Source organism: Elephas maximus, chromosome 2 (genome assembly GCF_024166365.1).
Source record: "Elephas maximus indicus isolate mEleMax1 chromosome 2, mEleMax1 primary haplotype, whole genome shotgun sequence".
Taxonomy (NCBI): domain Eukaryota; kingdom Metazoa; phylum Chordata; class Mammalia; order Proboscidea; family Elephantidae; genus Elephas; species Elephas maximus.
This window is the reverse complement of record NC_064820.1, coordinates 74,997,265-75,015,548: the sequence shown is the minus strand read 5'-3', so window position 1 is coordinate 75,015,548 and position 18,284 is coordinate 74,997,265. Positions and strand designations below refer to the sequence as shown.

The following is an 18,284-nucleotide window of genomic DNA, read 5'->3' as shown; positions in this document are numbered from 1 at the left end:
TAGAAGCAAGGATGGAAAGACTTCGGCTCACTTACATTGGACAGGTCATCAGGAAAGACCAGTCACTAGAAAAGGACATCTTGCTTGGTAAAGTGGAGGGTCGATGAAGGCAAGGGAGGCCCTCGGTAAGATGACTTGACACAGTGGCCGAAACAATGGACTCAGGCATAGCAACAATCATGGAGATGGTTCAGGACCAGGCAACGTTTTGTTCTGTTACACATAACGTCGCTATCAGTTGGAGCTGACTCGGTGGCAACTAACAACAATAATAACTCAATGAATTTGATTTTTAAAAACTGTAAGTGTATAGACAAATACACTAAAAAAAAAAAACAAAAACTAGAGAATGAAAAAGCAATTCCATGTTTGGGTTTTGTTAAAGCTACCCAAGTTAGTTTTTTTAAAAAGTGCTGTAGAATCCTATCATCAGGACCTGCTTTAGTTACCTATGTACCTCTGTAATATGTTTAAGGCAGTAGTTTTCATACTTTAGCATTTATCATAATCACCTGGAGGGTTTGTTAAAACATAGACTGATAGGCCCACCCCCAGTTTCTGATTCAGTAGGTCTGTGATGGAGGGTCGCTATGAGTCGGAATCGACTCCACAGCAGTGGGTCTTTTTTTTTTTAAACAAGCTCCCAGATAGTGCTGATGCTGCTGGTCTAGGGATCACACTTGGAGTCACTGATTACAGAGATCCTTAAAAGATCCCTCTTCTTCCTAAGAGTCCATTCTTAATACTTAATACCTGAAATGAGTTGTCCCCTAGGAGGGCTATATCCCAGGAAATCATAACACCTGAAAATTGAAAGATTATCTGCCCTGCTAAGGAGCAGAGACGGGCCAGGCCAAAGTAGTAAACTGGTGGCCTGCTGATATGTTTTATTTGGCCTGTATAGTTTTTTTTTTAGATGCCAACAGCGAAAAGGAAGCCCTGGTGGCATAGTGGTTAAGTGCTACGGCTGCTAACCAAAGGGTCAGCAGTTTGAATCTGCCAGGCGCTCCTTGGAAACTCTATAGGGCCGTTCTACTCTGTCCTATAGGGTTGCTATGAGTCAGAATTGACTTGATGGTGCTAGGTTTGGTTTGGTTTTTTGGTTTAACATCTAAAAGTTAAGGGAGTTCACTTAAAAAATTCAGTTTTTGGGTTTCTCTTTAAGTATCAAAATATATGGTAACAGAGGATTTGTATTCCCAGAATGTAAAAATAGCTGGAGCTGAGTAATGGTTATTTCTTTAAAATTTTTTGATTAGGTAAAAAAATGCACATTCAAAAGGTACAAAAGGAGGTACAGTGAGAAGTACATCTCCCTTCTATCCCTGACCCCAGTATCCCATAGGAGCCTTCTGTAAATGGGGCAAGAGCTTTCCAGATGCCACCACTCTGCACTAAGCTGGCCCCTGTAGACATTTGAGTTTGCATCCAAACCCACTATAGAGCTGTCCTTTGCGTTCCCAAAGCACTCTGCATATTATTAGCACTTTCACAATGACTTCTTTACATTTATTTCTGTCTCAGGATGGGAGGTTCACAGATCCCTCAGGTTAGGCTTTATGTCCTCTTTTTACTGTCTGTATCACAATGCCTAGGATCCTGCCGCGCACACAACAGATATACAAGGTTTGTGGAGCAAACTAATAGATAAACTAGTGAACAACCCGTGTATTGTTTCCAGGACCCCGGCCTGAGATATGAATCAAATAGCAATTTGGTCAGATGAAATCAGGAATTTAAATCCCATATGGACCCCACCAGGGTCCCAGTCTACCTTGTAATACTTCTCCCCAGGACAGAATTAGAGAACCCAAACCAAAACCCATTGCCAAAGAGTCGATTCTGACTCATAGCAACCCTATAGGACAGCGTAGAACTGCCCCATAGAGTTTCCAAGGAATGCCTGGTGGATTTGAACTGCCAACATTTTGGTTAGCAGCCGTAGCTCTTAACCACTAGGCCACCAAGGTTTTCAAATTAGAGAACATGGAGAGAATAAGGAAACCCTGGTGGCCTAGTGGTTCAGTGCTATGGCTGCTAACCAAAGGGTTGGCAGTTTGAATCCGCCAGGTGCACCTTGGAAACTCTATGGTACAGTTCTACGCTGTCCTATAGGGTCGCTATGAGTTGCCATCAACTTGACAACACTGGGTTTGGTTTTGGTTTGTTTGGAGAGAATAAATCCTCTGCTCTTACAGAACCGGGCACAAAAGGGGTATTAGAGTGCTCCTGGCTACTTCCTAGAAGTGTGACATCCTCCCATGCCCTTTTCTTCATTATTATAGTATGTTCCAAGGGCTCAGACCTCTTACCCTTTCTCTTCACTCTGCCACCACTAAAGGCCTTCGGATTCCATCACCCCACCTCCCTAGGACTACTTGTGCCCTTTCTTTCTCACTACTCATGAAATCTTTTTATGTTATACATTTGCCAACCATTATAGAAATAAAAAAAGCTGAACACAGACATAACCACAAACATGAGGCAATTACAAAGTATTGAGAAATCTATAAAATTCTTACAGTTCTTTCTTACAGCCATCCTGAGCAGCAGAAGCCCTACTGTACCGTTTTGACATGTTAGTATTTTGATTATGACGTGATTCAGATACATAGTAGGTCACATGGGTTCTTAAACTAGAGGACAGCTTAAACGGAAATACAGAAATCTTTCTCTTTGTAAAGGTAAGCCTTTTAATCTAATCATTTTCTCTTCTTCAGCCTCCAAATACTCCCATACCTTGTATAGATGAAGTTATTCTCAAGGGTAAATGAGGTCCATGACAAACAGAAAGAGTGTACATATTGCCACATACAGGTGGAAAATGTGTTGTTTGAACCATGACCCAAATACAGGAAAAAGAAATTCTATTACAGTTCCCCCTCCAACCTCCAATTCCATACTTGCTACTTAATTTGATGGGTAAGACTGCTATGGTTCATTATTCAGGCTTTCAACTAACAGCTACTACTACGTACCATGATACTACTTTATTTTCATTTACTTCACAACTTTCCAGAATTCCATAAATTTTATTTTTTAATTTATATGACTCAAAAATTAAAAGTACAAAAAGATAATAATAATAATAATAATCGCACTCTTACCCTTGCCTTCATCCACTCAGTCCCACACCCATACCCTGTGTATTCTCCCAGTTTTTTTTTTCCTTAAATAGCTTTATTGGGATATAACTCACATACCACACAATTTATCCTAATTCAATGCAACCATCAGCAAAAATAAATTTCAGAACATTTCATCACCCTGAAAAGGAACCCCGTACCTATTAGCAGTCACTCTCCATTTCCCCCAGTTGTTCATAGTATTTATTTCCTTATAATCCTTTTACTTCCGTAAGGTTCAGAGTAATGTCCCCTCTTTCACTACTCATCTTAGTAGTTTGAGTCTTCTCTCCCTCTTTTTTTCTTGGGCAGTCCAGCTAAAGATTTGTCAATTTTGTTGGTTTTTTCAAAGAACCAACTTTTGGTTTTATTGATTTTTCTCTATTGCTTTCCAATAGAAATTGCAAATATATATTCTTATTTTTCCTATTTCTTCACGTAATAGGTAGCATACTATATACTCTGGATGCTAGTATATTCTTCAGGTAGAAGGAAAATGATCCTAAATAGATCTGAGATGCAAGAAGAAATGAAAGTGGTAAATATGTGATTAAATTTTAATAAACATTGATCAAGCAAGTATTAATGTCTTATGAAACAGGGAAGATTAAAATATACAACAATAATGTATAAGAAACGAAACCCCACCCCACCCCCCAAAAAAACCCATCCAGTCGATTCCTACTTATAGCAACCCTATAGGTCACAGTAGCTACCCCATAGGGTTTCCAAGGCTGTATTCTTTACGGAAGCAGACTGCCACATCTTTCTCCTGCAGATTGACTGGTGGGTTCCAGTTGCTGATCTTTCAGTTAGCAGCCCAGCACATAACCACTATGCCACCAGGGCAGTGAGAAAACAGGTAAATGAAATTCAGGTACTTTTAGTCTTTATGTCTGTGGAGCCCTGGTGACGCGGTGGTTGAGGGCTATGGTGAGCCAGCCTGATAACCAAAAGGTCGGCAGTTCTAATTCACCAGCTGCTCCTTGGAAACCCTATGGAGCAGTTCTACTCTGTATTGTGGGGTTGCTATGAGCCAGAATTGACTGGAAGGCAATGGGTTTTTTAAATGGGTACATTTTCTGTGAAAGGAGCCCTGGTTAAGCACTTGGCTGCTAACTGAAGGTTGGTGGTTGGAATCTGCCGGCAGCTCCTTAAGAGAAAAGACCTGGTGATCTGCTCCCTTAAAGATTACAACCTAGGAAACCATGTGGAACAGTTCTACTCTGTTATACAGGGTCACTATGAGTTGGAACCAACTCAACAGCACACAACATTGTGGGGAAGGTAAAGGTATACGTTAAGTTTGGATTTTGATAAATTATGAACATGTATTGGGCACAAACTTCTAATGCCTCCTCAGATTTCCCTGGCCACCTCCTTTGCAAAGATTTTTCCTGTTTCCTAGTCTGCACCACTGCTGCCACTGTCCAGCTTCCTGATTTCGATGGAGTCCAAATTGAAACACAGGTGAGTACAGTCCACATGCCCCACACACCAACACTGTATGAGCTGAGTCGCTCGTCCACTTCTAGAATTGGATGCAATGGCACGTTGCTGAGCTGAAGGACCAGATGACACAAGCCTATGCGGCAAACCTTGACCAGTGGGAAACAGGAGATGAAAGAAGTCTGCCAAACAAATTCCCCCTCCTTCCACCCTTTGACTTTCCTTATATACCTCCAAGCGAGCACATCTGTTGGGAGACTGCTCATCATGAAGCTTGGCCATTGTGGTAACACACTGCATCATGTTTTCCCTTGCCTTTTGTTCTCTACCCTCACTTCCCCAGATTTGTACCTTCCAAAAAAAGTTACAATACTTTCTACTTTCTAAAGAACCCAAGTTAAGAAAAGTCTGTTGTTGAGACTGAGTCAGTCCTGACTTATGGCAACCCTGCATGTCCAGAGTAGAACTGCTCCATAGGGTTTTCAAAGCTGGGATCTTTTGAGACCAGATCGCCAGGCCAGGCTTATTTTCTGAGGTGCCTCGGGTGTGTCTGAACTGCCAACCTTTCCAATAGTATCTTCACCGACTGAGCCACCTAGGGACTTCACAAGAAAAGTATAGTGCTGTCATTTCTAGGGTAACCACCAAAAGAATAAAAGTGGAGTATACAACAACTTAACAACAAAAAGACAAACAACTCAATCGAAAAAATGAGCAAAGAACTTGAATAGACATTTCACCAAAGAAGTTCAAATGACCAACAAGAATATGGAAAGAAGCTCAACATCAGTTATTAGAAAAATACACATCAAAACCACAACGAGATAACACTTTTCACCCACTTGGATGGCTATGGTTAAAAAAAATAGTAAACAACAGTTGTTGGCAAGGATGTGGAGCAACTGGAACCCTCATCCATTGCTGGGGGGATTGTAAAACGATATGGTCACTATGGAAAATAGTTTGCAGTTCCTTGAAAAGTTAAACATGTAATTACCATAAAGCCAAATCTAAACTCATTGCCATTCTCTGGATTCTCACTCATAACTCTACAGGACAGAGTAGAACTGCCCCATAGGGTTTCCAAGGCTGTAATCTCCTCCTGCCTCCAAGGCTGTAATCTTTATGCAAGCAGGCAGCCACATCTTTCTCCCATGGAGTGATGTGTGGGTTCAAATCACCAACTTTTCAGTGAGCAGCTGAGTGCTTAACTGCTGTGCCACCAGGGCTCCTTATAACTACCAAATGATCATTGTAGCACTATTCACAATAGCCAAAAGATGGAAACAGCCTAAATGTCCATCAACAGAAGAATGGCTAACAATAGGATATTAAAAAAAAAAAAATTTTTTTTTAATATTACTCACACATAAAGAGAAATGAACTTCTGATACATACTACCACATGGATGAACCCTGAAAACAGAATATTGAGTGAAATAAATCAGTCACCAAAGGCCAAATATGAACTATGATTCCACTTATATGAAATACCTGAAACAGGCAAGTTATTAGTGGTTATCAGGGATAAGTGGGAGGGAGGGGGAAAGGAAGACACCGGATTTCTATAAAGGATGATGGAAAATTCAAGAATAGATAATAGTGATGATAAACATAACTAATCTCACTGAATTTTACATGTTAAGATTGTAAATTCCAAATGTTGCTACCTATATATTTACCACAATAAAAAAATAAATAAAACAAATACAAGGGAAAAATAAAGAACAGACAATTTCCAAACTAGCTGAAGAAAAACACAGAATGGTAAAAATTAATCAATATTAAAAAAAGCAAGAAAGAAAAGAAAAAGAAACATGGAATAGCTGAAACAACACAAAATAAGAAGGTAGATTAAATCCAAATATATTAGTAGGCACATTAAACAAAAATGGACTAAAATCTTCCATTGAAAAACAAAGATTATTAAGACTGAATAAAAAAAGTATGAAGTCCACAAGGAAAAAAAAAAAAAACAGAAGAAGATAAAGAACATGAAGTAAAAAGGTAGGCATTTAAAATTATTTAAAATAAATCCCATCTTCATAATTTAAGTATTAAGAAGTGAGCTTCTGAGGTGGGGCCAAGATGGCAGAGTAGTCAGACACTTCCTGTGGTCCCTCTTACAACAAAGACCTGAAAAAACAAGTGAATTGATTATATATGACAATCTAGGAGCTCTGAACATCAAGGCAAAGTTTAGGAATCGAACTGAACAACAGGGGGAGGGAGGAACAGTTCAGAAGCAGCGAGGAACTGCCCGACCTGAGCTGGCGGGAACTGGCACCCTACAGGCTGGATCAGCTGGCATGAGCAGTGAGGCAAGCAGTGACGCCCGGGATGCATTTTCCACATCAGGAGAGATCAAGTGGCAGAGTCTACTCAAGCTTCCAGAATCAGTGGAAAGTGGTGCTCAATCAGCAAAAGGTAAGTACACGCATCTAACCTACCACATGGATCAAAAATCACCCCTTTGGGAAAAACCTCTCCGATTTACCTGCCCCTTCCCCACTCTATGCTAGGTCCCAAGCCAGCTTCAGAGATAGCCACGTCCCCTGCACTGGAAGTAGGACCCGTCATGTGCCCTGAGCCATTCTTCCAGCCTTGGAGAGGGAACAAATTAACCAACAGGAAAAAATAATGTGCCAGCTCCCCTAAGCCGAGAACTCAGGGCAGGCACAGCTCCTTTGCATAGGCACAGGCATAAGGGTCCAGGGACTTTGAATGCCCTTCACCACTGTACAGACCTCTTTGGGCCCATTTCGACAGTGTAGGCCCTCAATACCACAATGCAACAGAGTGTACACCTGAAGCCTAAGTTCAACTGTATCAGCTGTATGGTGGAGTGGCAGGTTCGTAACATTTGACACCGCTCTGCCTATTAAGCAGGGTCCTCACCTACCCACATCAGCGGCCTAAGGGCTGGTGGCTCCATCCACACCACCTAGCCACCCATGACAGGGGTCCAAGAATAAGTGATGCCTCTCAGTCCTTGCAGCCGACAGAACTGGATGCCCATAGTCCAGCTGCAAAACCCACCCACCTATGCACTCTAGGGAACAGAAACATGCCTTCCCCCCAGACACTCAGAGGCAGCGGTCAGCACCCTGCCTTAGTCAGCATGTGACCCCCTACTATAGCCAGATACCTGTGCCTCCATCAATCGCCCCTGCCTGTCTAGGACTGTAGGTGAGAGCCTGTACCACACACTTGATGACCGACTACCTGGACACCTGAGCTGAATCCATATGAGAAAAGTACACGGACTCCTGGGCTCACACACCTGGTTAAAAATCTAACTACCCAGTGACATGACGTGAAAGCTTCAAAGGCACCAATAATCAAACCAGCTCACATGAGCAACCTATTTGGGCATATCAACATAAAACAAAATGAGAAGCTGGGACACAGTAAGCAAACATAAAATAAATAAACATACTAACTTATTGATGGCTCGGAGACAACAGTCAATATCAAATCACATGAAGAGGCACACCATGATGGCTTCAGCAAGCTCCCAAAACAAAAAATCAAGAAATCTTTTGGAGCAAGAGAATTTCCTGGAATTACCGGAGGTAGAATACAAAAGATTAATACACAGAACTCTTCAAGAGATCAGGAAGGAGATCAGGCAAAATTCAGAACAAGCCAATGAACACACAGAAAAAGCAACAGAGGTTATAAAAGAGCATAATGACAAATTTAACAGGCTGTAAGAATCCACAGAGAGACAGCAAACAGAAATCCAAAAGATTAACAATAAAATTTCAGAATTAGACAACTCAATAGAAAGTCATAGGAGCAGAATTGAGGCAATGGAAGTCAGAATTAGTGAGATTGAAGATAAAGCACTTGACACCAAATTATTTGAGAAAAAATCAGATAGAAGAATTTTAAAAAAATCAAGAAGCCCTAAGAATTATGTGGGACTCTATCAAGAGGAATACCTTACCAGTGACTGGAGTACCAAAATGGGGGAATAACAGGAACAGAGAGAATTGTTGAAGATTTTTTGACAGAAAACTTCCCTGATATCATGAAAGGTGAGAAGATACGTATCCAAGAAGCTCATCAAATCCCACACAAGGTAGATCTTAAAAGAAAGTCACCAAGACATACTATAATCAAACTTGTGAAAACCAAAGAAAAATACAGAATTTTAAGAGCAGCTAGGGATAAACCGAAAAGTCATCTACAAAGGAAAGTCAATAAGACTAAGCTTGGACTACTCAGCAGAAACCATGCAGGCAAAAAGGCAATGGGATCACATATATAACGCTTTGGAGGAATAAAATTACCTCAAGAATTACGTATCCAGCAAAACTGTCTCTTAAATATGATGGCGAAATAAGGGCATTTCCAGATAAACAGAAGCTTAGGGAATTCCCAAGAACCAAACGAAAATTACAAGAAATACTTAAGGGAGTCCTCTGGTTAGAAAATCAATAACATCAGATAACAACCCAAGACTAGAACACAGGACAGAGCAACCAGTTATCAACCCAGATAGGGAAGTCACAAAAATAAATCAAAACTAAAACACTGAAAATAGGGAAGAGATGTCAATATGTAAAAGATGACAACATTAAAAGAGAAAAGCACTAAAAAATGAAGTCATAGATCTTTCTATGGAGAAGAAGTCAAGGTGATACAAAGAAATGAAAGACTGGCTTAAACTTGGAAAAATAGAGGTAAATATTAAGGTAGCCAGAAAGGAAACTAACAACCCTACACATCAGAATAAAAAACAAGAAAAACATAAAGATTCAGTGAATACAAAATCAACAACAATGAAAAAGAAGAAAATACATAAAGAAAAACGACTCAGCACAGAAAATTAAGTGGAGCAAAGAAACTGTCAACAACACACACACAAAAACACATCAAAATGACAACACTAAACTCATAAAAAACTCATACCTATCAATAATTACACTGAATGTCAACAGATGAAATGCACCAATAGAGAGACAGAGTGGCAGAATGGATTTAATAAACACGATCCATCTATACGCTGCCTACAAGAGATATGCCTTAGACTTAAAGACACAAACAAACTAAAATTCAAAGGATGAAAAAAAACATATTAAGCAAACAACAATCAAAAAAGAGCAGGAGTGGCAATATTAATCTCTGACAAAACAGACCTTAAAGTAAAATCCACCGCTGAGGATAAGGAAGGACACTATATAATGATTACACAGTCAATACACCAGGAGGACATAACCATAATAAATACTTACCCACCCAAAGACAGGGCCCCAAAATACATAAAACGAACTCTAACAGCATTGAAAAGAGAGATAGACGGCTCCACAATAATAGTAGGAGACTTCAACACCCCACTTTAAGTGAAGGACAGAACATCCATAAAGAAACTCAATAAAGACATGGAAGATCTAAATGCCACAATCGACCAACCTGACCTCATAGACACATACAGAACACTCCACTCAAAAACAGCCAAGTATCCTTTCTTTTCCAATGCCCATGGAACATTCTCCAGAATAGACCACATATTAGGCCATAAAGCAAGCCTTAACAGAATCCAAAACATCAAAATATTACAAAGTATCTTTTCTGACCATAAAGCCATAAAAGTAGAAATCAATAACAGAAAAAGCAAGGGAAAAAAAAATCAAAGACATGGAAACTTAACAACGTCTTGATCAAAAACTACTGGATTAGAGAAGAAATCAAGGATGGAATAAAGAAATTCACAGAATGAGACTGAAAACAAATCCTACCAGAACCATTGGGACACAGCAAAAGCACTGCTCAGAGGTCAATTTATAGCAATAAATGTACACATCCAAAAAGAAGGGCCAAATCAAAACATTAACCCTATAACTCAAACAGAGAGCTCAAAAGAAGCCCTGGAGCACCAGAAGAAGGCAAATAATAAAAATCAGAGCAAAATTAAATGAAATAGAGAATAGGAAAACAAGTGAAAGAGTTAACAAGACCAAAAGCTAGTTCTTTGAAAAGATTAACAAAATCGATAAACCATTGGCCAAACCGACAAAAGAGAAACAGGAGAGGAAGCAGATAACCTGATAAGAAATGAGATGGGTGATATCACAACAAACCCAACTGAAATTAAAAAAATCCTAACAGAATACTATGAAAAATTGTACTCTAATTTGAAAACCTAGAGGAAATGGATAAATCTCTAGAAACACGCTACCTACCTAACCTAACACAAACACAGGTAGAACAACTAAATAAACGTATAACAAAAGAAGAGATTGAAAAGGTAATTAAGAAACTTTCAACAAAAAAACTGTTTGGTCCTGGAGAATTCTACCAAACTTTCAGAAAAGAGAATACTACTACTACTAAAGTCATTTCAGAGCATAGAAAAGAATGGGATACTCCCAAACTCATTCTATGAAGCCAGCATAACTCTGATAGCAAAACCAGGTAAAGACACTACCAAAAAAAAAAAAAAAATTATAGACCAATATCCCTCATAAACATAGAGGCTAAAATCCTCAACAATATTCTAGCCAACAGAATTCAACATGTCAAAAAAATTATTAGCCACAACAAAGTGGGATTCATACCAGGTATGCAGGGATGGTTCAACATTAGAAAAACAATGTAATCTATCACATAAATAAAAGACATGAACCACATGATCTTATCAATTGGTACAGAAAAGGCATATGAAAAAGTCCAACACTCATTCATGATAAAAATTCTCAGCAAAATAGGAATAGAAGGAAAATTCCTCAACATAATAAAGAGCATTTATACAAAGCCAACAGCCAACATCTGCCTAAATGGACAGAGTCTGAAAGCATTCCCCTTGAGAAAAGGAACCAGAGAAGGATGCCCTTTATCACCACTCCTCTTCAGCATTGTTCTGGAGGTACTAATCAGAGCAATTAGACTAGAAAAAGAAATAAAGGGCATCCAAATTGGTAAGGAAGAAGTAAGCGTATCTCTATTGGCAGATGATAAGATCTTATACACAGAAAACCCCAAAGAATTCTCAAGAAAACTACTGGAATTAATAAAAGATTTCAGCAAAGTATCAGGATGCAAGATAAACACACAAAAATCAGTTTGACTCCTCTACACCAACAAGAAAACTTCGAAGGGGAAATCACCAAATCAATACCATTCACAACAGCCCCCAAGAAGATAAAACACTTAGGAATAAATCTAACCAGAAATGTAAAAGACCTATACAAAGCAAACTGCAAGACACTAATACAAGAAACCAAAAGAAACCTACATAAGTGGGAAAACATACCTTGCTGATGGATAGGAAGTCTCAACATTGTGAAAATGTCAATTCTACCCAAAGTGACCTACAGATACAATGCAATGCCAATCCAAATTCCAATGGCATTTTTTAATGAGATGGAGAAACAAATCACCAACTTCACATGGAAAGGGAAGAGGCCCCAGATAATTAAAGCATCACTAAAGAAGAAAAGGTGGGAGGCCTCACACTACCTGATTTTAGAACCTATTATACTGCCACAGTAGTCAAACAGCCTGGTACTGGTACAACAACAGATAAATAGACCAATGGAACAGAGCTGAGAATCCAGATGTAAATTCATCCACCTATGAGAAACTGCAACAATGGGCTCAAGCATAACAATGACAGTGAGCATGGCGCAGGATCGGGCAGTGTTTTGTTCTGTGGTACATAGGGTCGACAGCACCTAACAACAACAACATGAGCAGCTGATATTTGACGAAGGCCCAAAGTCCATTAATTGAGGAAAAGATAGTCTCTTTAAAAAATGGTGCTGGTGTAACTGGATATCCATCTGCAAAAAAGTCAAGCAAGACTCATACCTCACACCATGTACAAAAAGTAACTCAAAATGGATCACAGACCTAAATATAAAATCTAAAATGATAAAGATCACAGAAGAAAAAATAGGGAAACATTAGGAGCACGAATACAAGGCATAAGCAGAATACAAGACATTACCAACAATGTACAAACACCAGAAGAGAAACTAGATAACTGGGAGCTCCTAAAAATCAAACACTTATGCTCATCCAAAGACTTTACCAAATGAGAAAAACGATTACCTACAGCCTGGGAAAAATTTTTTTGGCTACGACAATCCGATCAGGATCTAACCTCTAAAATCTATAAGATACTATAAAACCTCAACAACAAAAAGACAAATAACTCAGTTAAAAAATGGGCAAAGGATATGAGCGTCCACTTTGTCAAAGATGACATTCAGGCGGCTAACAGAAACATGAGGAAATGCTCACAATCATTAGCCATTAGAGAAATGCAAATCAAAACTACAATGAGATACCATCTCACCCCAGTAAGGCTGGCATTAATCCAAAAAACACAAAATAATAAATGTTGGAGAGGTTGTGGAAAGACTGGTACACTTTTACACTGCTGGTGGGAATGTACAATGGTACAGCCACTTTGGAAATCAATTTGGCCCTTCCTTAAAACTCTAGAAATAGAAGTAGCATACGATCCAGCAATCCCACTCTTGGAATATATCCTAAAGAAATAAAAGCCCTCACACAAATAGATATATCTGTTCATTGCAGCACTGTTCACAATAGCAAAAAGATGGAAACAACCTAAATGCTCATCAGCAGATGAATGGATAAACAAATTACGGTATATTCACACAAATGGAATACTATGCAACGACAAGGAACAACAAGGAATCCTTGAAATATCTCATAACATTGATCAATTTAGATGGCATTACGCTGAGTGGAAGGCATTATGTCAGTTGCAAAAGGACAAATATTGTATGAGACCACTATTATAAGAACTCAAGAAAAGGTTTCAACACAGAAGAAAACATTCTTTGATGGTTACAAGGGTAGGGAGGGAGGGAGAGTGGTATTCACTAACTAGGTAGTAAGTATTAAAAAAAAAAAAAAGTAGACAACAATTATCTTAGGTGAAGGGAAGGACAACACACAATACAGGGGAAGTCAGCACAACTGGACTAAACCAAAAGCTAAGAAGTTTCCTGAATACAAGCATGATGTACTTCTCCAGGGACTGGTCCCTTTTAATAATATGTTCACAGTATGTAAGATGAAGTCTCACCATTCTCTTCTAAGGAGAATTCCGGCTGTACTTCTTCCAAGACAGATTTGTTCATTCTTTTGGCAGTCCACGGTATATTCAATATTCTTCACCAACACCATAATGCAAAGGCATCAATTCTTCTTTGGTCTTATTTATTGTCCAGCTTTCACATGTATAGGAGGCAATTGAAAATACCATGGCTTGGGTCAGGCACACCTTAGTCCTCAAAGTGACAGCTTTCCTTTTTAACACTTTAAAGTGGTCTCTTGCAGCAGATTAGCCCAATGCAATACGGATGTCTCTACATAGCGGACACTTGTTTTTTTTTGGTAACGGGAAAGGCAGGGTTACTGAATGTGGGTGAAGTGTGCACAAGCGGACCAAGGTAAATGATGACACTAAGAAGTACACAAGAATAAGGGGTGTTTTTGGTAAACGCTAAAACATATACATTTTTGCAACAACAGTACCAACAACCAAAAAACATGTGTGGGGTTACATAGCTGTATACGTATGCACATACGTGTAAAGGATGGTATATGTGTGTAAATATGTGTGCACATATAGGTGTATCTGTAAGCATATGTATATACATGTATGTGTGTGCTGCATATATATTCATATATATAATAAAGCACATGGGGGCACAGATATACCTACTTCGTAGACATAACTAAACACCTCATGGTATTGGTTTACTGCGTTTGAAGGCTTAGGACTGTAGTCTCGTGGCACAACTCGGTCAATTGGCTTAACGTAGTCCATAAAGATAATGTTCTACAACCTAGTTTGGCGAATAGCGTCTGTGGCCTTAAAAGCTTGCAAGCAGCCATCTGAAATACAACTATTGGTCTCTACTAGTCTGGAACAAAAGAGAAGGAAGGAAACTCTCATGGATTGAAATGTGTCCCCCCAGAATATCTGTCAACTTGGCTTGGTCATGATTCCTAGTATCATATGATTGTCTACCATTTTGTCAGCTGATGTGATTTCCCTGTGTTGTAAATCCTACTATCACTACAGTGTAATAAAATGGATTAGTAGGAGTTATATTGATGAGATCTACAAGATTTGATAGCGTCTTAAGCCAATCTCTTTTGAGAAACAGAAGAGAGAAGTAGCAGAGAGACAGGGGGACCTCATATCACCAAGGAAGTGCTCCCAGGAGCGGAGACTGTCCTTTGGACCTGAGGTTCCTGCAAGGAGAAGCTCCTAGACTGAGCAAAGATTGATGACACGGACCTTCCTCCAGAACTGACAGAGAAAGCCCTCCCCTGGAGCTGACGCTCTGAATTTGGACTTGTAGCCTACTAGAGTGTGAGAGAATAAATTTCTCTTTGTTAAAGCCACCCACTTGTAGTATTTGTGTTACAGCAGCACTAGATGACTAAGACACAATTGAAAGACACGAAGAAGAAACTAGTCCATAGGACAAACAACCTACACAAACCATGGCCTCATCTATCCTGAGAAGAGAAAAATTAAATGGTGCCTAGCTATCACTACTGACTGTTCTGAACAGAGACACAATAGATAGTCCCAAATAGAATGGGGGAAAAATGTAGAACAAAACACAAATTCTTGTAAAAGGTCAGATTTACTGGACTGGTAGAGACTAAAGGAACCCCTGAGACTATCACCCTGAGATACCCTTTAAACTTTGTGCTGAAACCACTTCCGGAAGTCACCGTTCAGCTAAATAACAGACTGGCTTATAAAATAAACAATACCACCTGTGAGAACTGTGTCCTTTAAAAAACGATCTATATGGTTTACCCTAAAACTAGGTTAATGGAACAGAACAACCAGAACAGAAATAAAGAGAATGTCAACACATTATGAAAAATGTAACCAGTGTTACTGAACAATGTATATAGAAATTGTTAAATGGAAACCTAATTTGCTATGTAAACTTTCACCAAAAACACAATAAAATAATGTAATAATAAAAAAAAAGATCATGAATTTCATAGTGAAACTCAGCTCTAAAGTAACTAATGTTTATAAATTCAAAATAAGCATACCTAAGAAAGCCTGATTTACTATCAACAGGGTATACTCTGAGAAGAGTTCTGCCTATAATGGAATATTTGCATTGAACCTGAAACATAGACCTCATTACACATTCTCACCCACATTTCTCCGATGACCAAGAGTGGGAAGGTTGAAGAGGGTTAGGTTAAATAGTTCTTGCACATGAAACTGAGCGAAACTAACAGGGATAGACACCACAACTTTAGCTTCATTAGCCTGAACCATAAGGTAAACCAGTCTCAGAAAACAATTAAAATGTTGGTAATTTACCAATTATTAGAATAAAATTTGAAGCAACAGGTTTAGCACAGAAGAGTGAAAGTGTCAAAAGAACTCTTCCCCTTGCTGCATTTCAATTTCATCTTCATTTAAACTGTCTAGCTCTGCTGCCAATGCCTGATAAAAATAAGAATGTTAACTATGTTTCTAGACAACTCAGCTTATAGTAAAAATGATTTCTGATTACTAGATTGTATCTGGACTGCGATGCATGCAGTGCAGTCAATTACTTAATATGGCCCTTTTAACCACACATGGTCTTGTGACTCTCACAAAATGATTTGGTGGGACTACACAGGAGGGATCAGTCCCTGGAGAAGGACATCATGCTTGGCAGAGTACGGGGTCAATGAGGTGGATTGACAGTGGCTGCAACGATGAGCTCAAGCATAACAATGACAGTAAGATGGCTCAGGACTGGGCAGTGTTTCGTTCTGTTGTGCATAGGGTCACTACGAGTCAGAACTGACTCAACGGCACCTAACAACAACAACATGCAAATAAGGTGTGTGTGGCCCACCAGTGGGACTGAACAGCCTGCTAATAATGCAAATAAGGTGTACGGAACCCTTGTGGGAGTGGGACCATGCAAATAAGGTATATGGAACCCTAACAAGGGGATTGGTCAACTATGCCACCCTGCTAGGCTTAAAGGGAGCCAATCCCACAAGTGAAGAGGGACCTCACTACTATCAAGAAAGAAGAGCCAGGAGCAGAGTGTGTCCTTTGGACCAGAGGTCCCTGCGCTGAGAAACTCCTAGATCCAGGAGACAGAGACAGAGCCTATAACACCGGAGACAGTAAAAAGTGGTGCCAAGCACGGCACAGAGAAACAGTGGCAGCAGAAACAGGAGATTGGCATGAGATGGTGCAGTGGGCTTCCTGGCCCATAGAGTGAGGCAACTACAGTGGATGTGCTGGCCCATGAAGCAAGAAAGCTGAGCACCTTCAGGAAGGAGGCTTGCCGGTGGAGTACGGTGCCTCCAGGCACTTGGTGGAGCTAGGCTTGGTAACCTATGAAGTGACAGAGATTAACGCTTTCTGGCTGAGGCTTCCTGGTGGAGTGGGGTGCCTCCAAACACTCACTGGCGGAGCTAAAGAGCTCTGTAACACTTGCCCAAGCAGGGCTAAGTTCAGGCCAAGGGGCTGAAGGGGCTGAGTGGCCGAGAGCCGAAAGAGAGGCCTGCCTGCAAACACAGCTAAGAAGCTGTCCTGACTGATGAACTGTATCCTGAGTCATTCCTGATCCTGAACTGTAACCTGTTACTTCCCTAATAAATCCCCTAATGGTGACTATTGTCCTGTGTAGCCATTGCAACAAATTATTGAACACAGCAGAGAAGTAGAATGCTGTGGGTGGGCCAGCTGGTGTCAGAATTGGTAGAAAGGTTGGAGGGTATATTTGACCTCCACATCAGAGGAATCAGTCTTGGGCCGATGTTGATTCTCCCTCCTTGTGAAGTCAGACTTCTGATGCCATCATGCCATTCTAACAATGCACTATAAATAATATGATGGGGACACCATGTTTTGGGTTCCCTGAGTGTAGTGACTCTTGAAACTGACACATCCCTTGTGGGGACCCTTGAAGCTATTTGTATGGAATTGTTACAAGAGATACTGGCTCCTCGACACCGAAGGAGGCTGTCATCTCCCTGCACCTAAACTGTACTTTGAGCTCTGCTTGAAGTTCTTCTGCTGCTAACGAGGACTACTGGCAGGCTGATGTTTCTAATAACCTTTTGAGTAAACTGGTGTCAAGTGTCGCCATGGAAGTCTTGTGAGATTGAATGTTTAAACCTAAAAAGACCCCTGTTGGCCACAGCAGCATATAATTTCATGTGTTAATTTCATAATTATATTTGAATGTCTAGTTAAACCTAAAAAGACCCTTCTGGTGGGTGTAGCGGTATATCATATGTATTAATTTTGTAACTACTGATTAATTTTCATCTTACACTGAATTTGTACTTAATTTTCTTCTTACACTAAAAATGAATTAAATTGTAAAGATTCTGTATTTATTTTAATTATAAAACAACGAGATTATCACATCAATTTAATCATTACAAGTAATTTAAATACTATTGTATTTACATAAATGCACACTTTTAAAACATCATGACTCAAAATAAGAAAACAAAATTAATTGAACAAAGTACTATTAAGTTCCAGTTGTTTCTATGATAGGATACAAATAAAAAATTTAATAAAAATATTACATTTTCTTAGCAAAAAGTTTCTTAAATCAGATTTTCCTTTTGAATTGTTCTCCATGTTTTAATTGGAGGTTCTTCTACAGAATCATTTTATTTAAAGTTGCAAGTTTCTTTTCAACACATGCAA

The 18,284-nt window shown here is 39.5% G+C and overlaps 1 protein-coding gene across 6 annotated transcripts in view; it reads right to left on the bottom strand.

Moving 5' to 3' along the window:
- The window catches only part of GTF2H2C (GTF2H2 family member C), a 68,913-nt gene that overhangs the window by 27,635 nt on the left and 22,994 nt on the right, over nucleotides 1–18,284 (bottom strand). For 2 of the 6 annotated variants that reach the window (XM_049865127.1, XM_049865117.1), the window contains exon 17: nucleotides 13,808–14,023. The exons of 2 other annotated variants lie outside the window; for them this stretch is intronic. In XM_049865127.1, coding sequence (XP_049721084.1) covers nucleotides 13,902–14,023 — 122 coding nt within the window. In that variant the 3' untranslated portion in view covers nucleotides 13,808–13,901. 2 more of the 6 variants (XR_007514831.1, XM_049865154.1) reach the window with 2 other exon arrangements.